Genomic DNA, 10,941 nt, shown 5'->3' on the forward strand with positions numbered 1-10,941 from the left:
TGCATTTGTTGCTGAGGTAAGGACTTCTGCAGCCAAAGCGTCATAGCTGTATCAAACTAAATTCACATCCAGTAAGCCAGCCACAATTGATTCTCCTTTCAGAAGTGAACAAAATTGCAAATGAGATCTACTTGGTAGCAGACAGCATGTGTACAAAGAGGAGGTGGTGCAGGTCTGCAGGGGATGGGCCTAAAGCTCTGCTGTGTTCAAGCCCTTTATAGCTATAAGCAACAGTAAAAGAAAAAGGGTATTTTTAACACCCTTATGGCATTTTCTTAGTTACCAGTAAACATCAAAGTATATTACTCATGTTTTTCTGTGACAGAAAAGTGATTTATTTTTTTTTAAGTGAAACACTTCCAGAAATTCAAGTTGGCAGTATTCCCTTATATTTTTTCTAAATTTTCACAGCAGTTTCAAAGCATTATTTTACAAATAACTGTATTATCTATGCTGTATACTTTTCAAGATTACTAATTAATTATATTTTAACAAAAAATTGAAAATTAGTACCAAGAACAGATCTAAAAGATTTTGTCATTACTGTAGAAGACTTTCAAACTGGGGTAGCAAATTTGATTGGAAACATATTCTCTGAAATGTAAGCCATGAAATACTGAAATTAATTTGTGTCTTTATCCTCTTCAGGAATAAATTCTTTGGGCGATTTGTGTTGTAGATACTGGTCTGTTCTAAACTTATTGTTGTGCTTATCATGAGCACTGCCATTTCTCCTTTCAATCTGAAATAGTTAAGTATTTCTTCAAGCAGCAAAATTTAAAGCAGCAGAATTTTTCTCACTCTTTTTGTGTCTTAGAAAGGATCCACCCAATGGTCATTATCCCATGTCATTGGCTTGTTTATCGTTATTTATTAATTTTACTGTTAAATCCAGCAGAATGATTAAAAAATTCATTAATGTCTTTCTGGGCCCATAAATATTTTTATGGTAATTGACTCATTTGACATGTCTCTTCTGTTAGAATACAGATCCAGCAGATGATTAGTCTTGGAGGAATTTCTTGTTTACAAACTCTGATTTAAACCAACCTTGGATCTGTCACCTGTTTGTTTTATCTCATCCATTCTTTAGGCATTAGGAAGTCAGCTTTGGCATAGGAATCACTAATCTTCTGTGCTTCTTGCAGGTGTTCTTGCGTTCTTTTTCTTCACACAGAGAATACCAGTCTTTGCACAGGAAGCACCAACATTAAATTACTACTGGGTACCATTGTTGGTAAGGCAACCATCTAATATCCTGAACGCTGAGGGCAGGTTGAGGCGCTCAGACTACCCCAGGCATGGCCTGGTAACAGGCCCTGTTGTCATCCTCTCGGTGGCATACTGTCCGCTGACGTGAGGACTGATCTGCTGCTTTAGGCCGCTCTGGATACCTCAGGCAGAAGTGGCACTGCAGTAACTGCACCTTCAGAAAAACTAGGTTCCATATCTGCTTTGCTCAGACTTCCCAGACAGCAAAGGCTGGTGGTGAGGCACTGAAGATGGTGTGGCTTTTAGTGGAAGGGACTTTCAGTGCATCTCTTTCTCCTTTTGTAGCCCCCCCTAGACTCTTGAACATCTCCAGATGAGCGATTCTTTAGAATAATCTTGAAGGAGTTCGGAGTATTCTGGGCATATATTTTGTTTGGGGGTTGAAATGGCTCCGGTTTTGCAGCTAGAAAACCAGCAGCTACTGCATGTTAGATAGAACACGGTGTCTTAAACCTGTGATGCCTTTCCACAGCAGTAGTAATTTTTGGTCAGAAACTGCCATTAAACCCTCCCACATTTGCTTAGTAGACTAGGCTTCTGACTTGTGTTAACACTCCCACATTGGTGCCAAACTAAATTTGGGGTTTTACTGTGGTTTGTTTTTTGTAGACGGTCATTATTGGCTCCTACCTAGTTGCACATGCGTTCTTCAGCGTCTATGCAATGTGTGTTGACACGCTTTTCCTCTGCTTTTGTAAGTACTACCTTTTCTTTCGCTGATACACCTGCAAATCATGGGAAGAAGAGTAGAAAACAATCTTATCCGTTCCTTACAGAATTCTGGTGACATGCTAGCAGACTGCGAAAAAGGAACTGCTTCTGCTTTTCAGACTGGCTCCTTGATACATTCTTCAATGCAGAAGTGTTTTAGTATTCAAATTTAATTAGATTAAGTAATGGAGGGTAGCTGTGTGGCTCATGGGGATATCTGGCTTTTGTTTTTCAGATGTTCCTTAACTTTCATTAAGAATTTGCTTCTGGGTGCTTTGCAAAGAGCCCTGCACAGCAATGATTAACTCAAACCTTGTGTTAATAACAAGGTTACTCTTTGGTATATAGGTAGTCCTTTGTTTTCACCTTAATATCCCTGAACAATTATGCTGAATTAACTTCACATTTGTGTGAAACACCATTTAAAAAGCTGTATGTCCCTTGGACCCCCCAATGGCAAGCAGTCATGGGCACCATCAAAGGGACTGCTGTTCAATGTGTCCTGTCAGAGCATACTAAAATCACGAAAGAAATCTGTTGGTCTCAAATTAGGACATGACTATAAGAGGATGTACTTATTAAGAAATACATTTCATTTGCTAGTTTTACTAAATTAAAGAAATAAAGATACAGTTTTTCTATAGCAAAAGTCATTCTGGTAGGTTCAAGTAGAATTTACATGGCAGTGATTGTTCTTGCAATTGATGGATTATTTGGTAATACTAAAGGAATAATGAATAGTCATAGGCTTGTTCTAGCATATATACAGTGGATCACTGAAGCAAGATATAAACAGTAATACGGATTCTCATTTTACAATAGCATAAATTCTTTCTTTTCTTTAAACACCCACCTTCCTAACCCTGCTTCCCCAGGAACTAAGGTTAGTCATGATTATGGAAATACTGGGTTCCCAAAGAATTACAGGAATAAAATCAGTCACAAAACTGAAAACTGTTGTCTAGTTGAGAACTACGTCCTGTTTATTTCATGTTATGGACTTTGGTTCTAAAGAAACGTGATCACCGTCAAGACACTGCATGGAAAGTGATCAAACTAATAAAATTTAGAAAGTTTGTTGGTGTCTCAAAAATTAACAGATTTTTTTTTTTCAATTTATTCCAAAGACACATGGTATATACTGCCATGGAGATTTACGAAGGTTTGCTTCCTTTGACCTCTTCGGTCATTTCTTACGACTCGTGCTGTCTTTTTGGCCTTGCAGATACCACACTTTGCTTCAGCAGGGTTGCATTTGCAATGATTGTGCTTCACTGCACACTCCTTCCAGATTGCCCATCACTGAGAAATTTTTCACTGGTCTGTGACTATGGCATGGCACAAATACTGGGCTGAACCCAGACAGGTGATTTAGTCATGACCTTCTGAAGGAAAAAAAAGTAATACATCTACCTCGTTATTTTAAATTCATATTCTGTTTTGCTTCCCATGCTTCCATTCAATAACAGACAATAGAGATCATATAGAATATTGCACGCTTGTGGCATCGGGTTTTCAAAATAACTTTACCTTTGACAGTAAAAAAGGGTCCAGTTTTTAAGTGTTTAAATCCACAGTGTTCTTTGGGACAAATTTTCTAGCAAGAAGTAGCCAAAATGCCAGACTTCAGTGGAGGTGTGAGTGTTTCTGAAAAGTTCCACCTATACTGCCAAACCAAAGAACTAGAGGATAAAAAGGGTACAGTGCTATCATTTAGAAATGGCCAGATGTTTGTTTGTCTGCTTTGTGTAAAACCTCTTCTGGTTTGAGAAAATAGAAATTGTACTGTCCTTCATCAGCTTATTGATACAGCTAAATTGCCTTGATTGAGATTTTTTTTTTTAATGTTTGTTCTTTTGCTCTCTCCTTTCTTCAATTCTGTCTGTGTGTGTGTGTGTGGTTGTACTGCTGTTTGCTTTTTGGCTGCTTTTGCTGTGTAAATTCAGGTGAAGATCTGGAAAGAAATGATGGATCTACAGCAAAACCCTACTTCATGTCAGCTAGCCTTCACCAAATTCTAGGGAAGAAGGAACTAAGCCCTAAGAAGGCAGTGGGATAACATAAACTAAGCCTCGACATCAAAACAGTGTCACTTTTAAAACGTGTACAAAGTAGGCAAAAGTAAAAAATGTAAATTATGCTTCTGATTAATGGGTGATTCTTTTTTCCTTTTGCTTATATCTAAAAAAATGAGCAACATTGATAATGTTAACTAGTTTAAATGCTTAAACTAACAGCTGTGAAGACAAGGCCATGTTTTAGTTTATAGAGTGCCTATGAAAAGGAAAAAGTAAATTTGAAGCTTTTTTAAGTCTATAATAATGTTTTAATAACTTTTGTAACACAAGTTGCTGCCTTAGATGACAGCAGTTTTGATAATGTTTCTTTTTATAAGTGTATATTTGTAAAAGAAATTCAGGCAATTTTTTGAAAGCACTAACATGTAACCTAATTAGCCATAAAAAGATAGTTCAAGACTCTCTAGTTAACCAGGAGATGGTACTAAATTTGTAAATATGGTGCTATGATTGTATTTTTTTGTACAAGCTGGTTCACAGCTATTTAAACTGTGATTATACATTCATTAATTATTCCCTACACTGAAAAATGTAGTGATATTTTAATCACATCCACAACTACATCTTTTAAGAAATGATGGTACCCTGCAGGTCCAAAGATGGTAGTCAGAGAAGACTATAGCTGGTACTGCCTAAAGTGAAGTTTTCTGTGCGTTGTGCTTAAAATGTAACTGAGAGAAGGTCCCACTGCACTTGATTTGTGGTTCACACAAATGAGGTTTCATCTGGTACAAGATGGTGAATGTATCATTTTTAGCTGATGTCTGAGAGAGATGCACTTGTGTTAATATCCCCCTATCTCTAATGAGTCTCTGATTGTGTTCTGCATTACGAGGAAGTTGAGCTTCACTGAAAAGAAAATCAAATGCAGTCTTTTTTTTTTTCGCTTGGAAGAAAGTCTTGGCCGTATATGTGTACAAGGAGCTCCACTGCCTCTGCCTAGCTCGGGAGCGCTTCTTAACAAGACACTGTGATGACCATGTCGGTGCTGAGGGCCAGGTGGGCTCTTCTTGTGGGTCTCGAGGCTCTCAGTGGCTCTCACAGTAAGGTATTAAGACATTGAACTTCAGTCTTCTCATGATGCAGGGTGAACTATTTGGCTACTGAGAGATGCTCCAAAAGATTTAGTTTTCTTTTGGATTATTAGATTTGCCCGGTCATTAGTACAAAATCTATTGGTAGAAAGCACATTAACATTTTGTTCAGTTTTATGACCCTCCTGTTAGCAGAACTGCCACTGAGGTCAGTAACAGCTCTGCTCATGGAAAAAATCTTACACTGGAGTAGTTCTCAAGTCTGTTACTGCTATGAGCTGAGCCAGAAAGGTTTTAATTTGTTAGTCTCATGGGTCCCCAAGGACACGACTCTACCAAGGCCTGCCTCCGGTTTTCATGGATTCGACTGTATTGAATTATTCCATTACTGTTGGCTTTCAGGAGTGGCACGTGCCATACCTCTGCCGGGTCTGTCACGGGCGTTCAGCACCTGGAAATACTTTTTTAGCCCCAGGAGTCCATTAGTGTCACAAAGAGAAAGGCATATTCTTTTCCAGATAATCTGAATGCAAGCTTCTGGGGAAAATTTACTGACGATCCACATCCCAAAGTGAGTTTGCTTTCTAAATTAGGCTCCAGCTTGTGACAACTGTAACCACTACAAAGGCAGAAAAGCTGTTCTTGGTGCAGCAGCTCCAGGGTCATGTTGATGCACAAGTAATTACCATCTGTGCATCTGCAGTCATGGGCCTGGTGCAATCTTGAAATCTGGTGAACCGAGGTGCAAGTGGCAGGGGTAGCTGTACTTGTTCCCCGAGAGCCAGTGGGTGCCTTTCCCTGAGGCAGAAATGAGTGGTTCAGTTTAGGACTCAAACAAGGTAAAATAAAGGTGTGCAGTTTCAAATGTAACTACTGATCATGGGCATCTTCTGTTTTTGACAACTCCTCGTGAGATACCCCAGAGTAAACTTGACTTCCAGAAAGGGCTGACTAACTTACCTTTGGAAAAAATCAGACTTGACTGATGTTTTTCATCATCGTCATCATTCCTTTCTCATTAACATGCGTGGCACTGGATGTAGACACACGCACCCCCCATTATTCTAATCTCTTCTGAGAATTAAGTCCATGAGTTTTTGGGGTATGTGTTGTGTCACCGTTCTGTGATTTAAAAGCTGCTGGTCTGAATTACCATGTGCTAAAGCTTTTTTTTTTTTTTTTCCCTACTACTACTGTGTGATTAGTTTGCAGCTAAAGAAACTGCATTAAGTAATCTATATTTCTACTGGACTTGAGTGTCTTACTGGGAGCTCAACTGATAAAAGTGTATTTCTGAATACAGTGTGCTTTTTTTATCATATGAATGTAACCATAGAATTTACTAGGAATAAAACATAATAGAAATAGTATACAGTTATTTGATTAGAAGACTTTTGTAACAAACCTATGCATTTACTAAAGGAATTTCTAAAATTGAAAGTTTTAAATTGTATTATTATTTATATAAGTAAAAATATATATATGTATAAATTTGCTCCACTCGCTATTTTGTGAAATGATTTAGAATGTAAGTGATCATCATTTCTGAGAAGAAAATTTAAAAGCCATTTTCTTAATGAGAACTGTGAAAATACAAAGCAATATCATGTAGATTTTGTAATCAAGAAATTGAATAAATTATAATGATTTAATATTAAAATTGGCTTTTTAAATATAAATTGCTATTAGTGAATGAAGTAGAAATCAATGCAAGTATTTACTTGGGAAAGAATCACTTAAAATATTTTAGGACTAACTTATTATAATGGTTTCTAACTAATCCTGTGGGCCAGAGTCTGCAGACAGACACCACGCAGGAGGTCCTGGGAATGGCGTGTATGGATTTGGGTGTTTATTTTGTTCCTTGATTTAATCTGAAATTCAGAATTCTGCTCTTCACTTCAGAGGGGCACACGTGGCCATCTGTACCACAGCGAGTGGTGCCGGCTGTGCTTTGCTCTGGGGCCGTGGGAGCGGGGTGCAGGCAAGGGCTGGCGGTTCCATGGCGGTGGCGCGGCTGGGGGTGATGCTGCAGGACCCCAGACCCCATCGTTCCGCCTGCGCCAGGGAAGGGCTTGGCAGGCCAGCGGTCCTGCCTGGCTGTGGGCTCTGCGGAAGGGCAGGGGGGCTCTGCAGACAGGCCCTGTGCGCGAGTAGGAGGAACTCCCTTGAAGGTCATGGACAAGCGGAATGTAGAAACCGAGAGACAGTAGAAAACTCCCGCTATCACATCCACACAGGCATGTCTGGTTTGGTGCTGGTTGGATTCATTGTGTCTCCCTAGGATGTATTAATGGATGGCTCTCATTTCCATGTTTTATACCAAAGTTTTAATGTCCAGCTTTCAAATCTTGTAAGAAAAAAAAAAAAAAAAAAACAAGAAGGAAAAAAGTGACCCCAGAAACAAAACAATCAAGAAAGATGGGATCATTTCTTAACGCTGAGGGTTGTTTTTTTTCCCAAGTGCTACTCAGCAGCTGATTCTTGGGTGTTAGGAGGATGCTGAATAGCCTTTTAAATGTCAATATTTGAAAATATTAAATAGATTACTGTTCCATGTTCTGCTGTAGAACAGAGAAAGATTTCGATGGATGCAATGTCAAGCTGATTCTGGGGCAGTCAGTAAGTGTTCTTCTACAAATGGGTTGTCAGAGCAATGATGGCAAAGAATAGACTGACTGTTCTCGGTAACATGGAATGTCTCCCTTTGACCAAGTGCTCGGCCTGGAAGCTGTGTCCCTTCTGACAAAAGTGCCTTACTGGCTATTATTTCTCTCGGCTTATGTTTTGAGGTTTATTCACACCGGGTAGACTACAGGACAGACAAGACCAGGCAGGAAGAACAATACTCTTTATTTCAAATTAAGTGGTACAGTATGAATTGTGGAAAAGCTGTGAGATGTGTTTGGACTGCATGATGCGGCACAGGTGGTTTTACTGCTGCTGTTGTCAGATGGTGGAAGCAGGCTGTGTGTTCTGGGGGGAACACGTGCCAGTGCTGGTGTTGCAAATAATTAAATAAAAACAATGCAAGACTGTTCCATCTTCAGTCGTAGGTTTTTTTAATAGCTTTAATTTACAGTACAGTGGAGTTACGAGTAGGGCCTGTTCTGCTTTTGGTTACAGTGACAGTATGTGTTGTACCTGCGTAACTGCGGGGAGAGCCAGGCTCCGGCTGCTTCGGACGGGAGGACAAAAGCTGAGCAAATACATAGTATGTTCCTGTAGCGCATCTCCTTGCGTGTTCATAAGCATAAAGTTCATTCTCCATTTCAAGACTGATAATTTGCTATTCTGGAAGTGGTTTATAATTTCTAAATTTTTAAACTTTTGATACAGGTGGTTTTTGAGGTAATACGTAATTTGTACTGCACTGTAATCAAATTAGAAAGATAACTGTTCCTTCATGTTTCAGTAACACTAGTGCTACTAATACTGGAATTGTTTGTTACTCTATGCTACAAGACATCCAAATGTTTTTGTCCCAAATAATGAGTTGTAAAATCATGAGGAAAAAAAAAAAAAAAAAGACGACGACTGTTTGAGGTTCAAGAAATGGAAGGGAAGTTACTGTGTCATTAATATGATTATTAAAGTTTTATTATTACCTTGCCAAAACCAAACTAACATGAGCACGACAGTTTGAGCTCTAAACCCTGATGCTTCTGCTGTGCAGAAATGGGAACGCGCTGCCTATCTTTGATAACTGAAGGTTTAATATTGTTGCTACTCCAATGTTTTACAGCTCTTGGGGATCGTTCTAATAAACATTTAGATACAAAACGGAGCGCGTGTGTCTGTGTGCGCGTGTGTCCGCGCGCGGCTGGGGCTGTGCCCGCCGCCGGCGGGGCCCGGGCGTGAGGCGGCGGCGCAGGCGGGGCGGGGGGGGGCGGGCGCGAGCCGCGGGGCGGTTTGCGGGCGCGCGGCAGGGAGGGGGCTGACAGCCGCGGGGCGGGGCGGGGCGGGGCGCTCCTTACCCAGGGGGGCTCCTTCGCTGTGTCTGGAGGCCGGAGGGTCACTCGTTACATCGTCCGTGTAAGTGTTGTGGGCCCGGTGATAATCACACGCGGGGGGTCGGCGGAAACTGTTCCGGGCTCCTGCAGCAGACGGGGCGCCTGTTAAATCAGGCGGACCCGCACGCGGTGGTGTAGGAGCAGCCCCCTGCCTCGCAGCCCCCCGCCTCGCAGCCCCCCCCGCATCCCCCCGGCTCGCAGCCCCCCCGGCTCGCAGCGCCCCCGGCTCGCAGCGCCCCCGGCTCGCAGCGCCCCCGGCTCGCAGCGCCCCCGGCTCGCAGCGCCCCCGCCTCGCAGCGCCCCCGCCTCGCAGCCCCTCGGCTCGCAGGCCCCTCGGCTCGCAGCCCCCCGGCTCGCAGCCCCCCCGGCTCTCAGCGCCCCGGCTCGCAGCGCCCCCGGCTCGCAGCGCCCCCGCCTCGCAGCGCCCCCGCCTCGCAGCGCCCCCGCCTCGCAGCCCCCCGGCTCGCAGCCCCCCCGGCTCGCAGCCCCCCCGGCTCGCAGCCCCCCCGGCTCGCAGCCCCCTCGGCTCGCAGCCCCCCCGGCTCGCAGCCGCCCCCGCGGCGCGGTTCCCTCCTCCCTCCGGGTGAGGTCAGCGGGGCGCCGCGCTCTCGGCGCTGCCCCGCTCCCGGCTCCCGGGGAGCAGCTGTGGCCAGGCCACAGCCCCAGGCTGGCCGGTGGCCCCTTGAGACGAGCGAGGCCGACGGGGCACCACCTCTGCCCGAAGTGCGTTTTTCTGGCAGGCGGGGGGAGAACGCGACCAAAAGCAGCGCAAAAGCCTCTCAGAGCTGAGGCCGAGTTACAGCGGCGGCGGGGCGGGCTTTGGAGGCAGGGCGAGGGGGGCTTTGGGCTCCCGGTTGGCCGCTAAGGCAGGCGTTGTAAGTCGTTCCGTATGTGGGGAGCCTTGTCTGAGGGTGCTGTTGGCATTCAGCAATCGCTGCAATGAAACCTCGAGATGAAGTTCTGAGTTAGCACAAGCTAACGATGCCGACACATGTGGCCAGCCAGGCAGAAGAGTGCAACTGCAGCGGGAGGCGACATTGGCGGTGCCTCGAGGGGGAGGGCATGGCTGTGTGTTCAGGGTTCGGCGACTGACAGCAAACTGATGCACTGAAGCTCACAGGGTACACAGAAACTTTAAATTCAGAGCTCAGCATATACCGCTTGAGGGTAAATGGGCAGTATATCAGGCCTACACTGTAGGATGCTGTTTCTTAGAGAAGGTTTAATGCCGTCGGTTCTGGGGGGGGGCTGGTGGGTTTGTGTTGGCCAGCCAGCTGTGCCACCGTGGCTGTGAGCAGCGGGACTGGCCCAGCACAGCAGAGGTGCGAGGCCGCTGTGCTCGGGGGGGTGGCGGGAAAAGGCACATTGTGAGAAGGCAGAGCCGCACGGGGAGCAGAATGGCTCAGCCCGCGTGGTTTAGAGGTGGGCGGTTTGACAAACTGAACAGGGTAAGGTGAACTGTAAAAATTCTTCAGGGGGCTACCGGTGTATCCCTCGGTGCTGGAGCCCAGCTTAGCAGTGAGGCTGCCAAGGCCATGCCACACAGGCAGAGGTACAAGCCTGGCAGAGAACAGTTGCTCAGAAGAGCTAAGGGATGCTGCTGCTGCTCTACAGTAAACCTTCACAAAAGCATACCCCTTCTTGTTCTTTTTCTTTTAGCATTTGATCAGATGCAAATTTGGCAAACAAAGCCTGCATGCTTTTTGTTCTGTAACGCATCACTGTGAAGTTCAGTTCTGACCGCGGCAGTGAACAACAACAATAGTAAAGCACTGTGTATGTTAAAGCACAGTTGTAAGGGGATTTTTGGAGCATAGAGGACCTTTACTATGT

General features: G+C 44.2%; 1 protein-coding gene across 4 annotated transcripts in view; it reads left to right on the forward strand.

Annotated features, from left to right (window-relative positions):
* Window positions 1–9,002, forward strand: part of SLC44A5 (solute carrier family 44 member 5) — a 96,374-nt gene extending 87,372 nt beyond the window's left edge. For 2 of the 4 annotated variants that reach the window (XM_080406818.1, XM_080406819.1), the window contains exons 20-22: window positions 1,149–1,237; window positions 1,882–1,966; window positions 3,930–4,118. In XM_080406818.1, the coding sequence (XP_080262944.1) occupies window positions 1,149–1,237; window positions 1,882–1,966; window positions 3,930–4,042 (287 nt within the window). In that variant the 3' untranslated portion in view covers window positions 4,043–4,118. Of the gene's footprint in view, window positions 1–1,148; window positions 1,238–1,881; window positions 1,967–2,048; window positions 4,119–4,955 lie in introns of those variants that run through there. The other 2 variants (XM_080406821.1, XM_080406820.1) reach the window with 2 other exon arrangements.
* Window positions 9,003–10,941: the final 1,939 nt, after the last annotated feature.

The sequence above is a fragment of the Falco punctatus genome (genome assembly GCF_963210335.1).
Source record: "Falco punctatus genome assembly, chromosome: 11".
NCBI lineage: Eukaryota > Metazoa > Chordata > Aves > Falconiformes > Falconidae > Falco > Falco punctatus.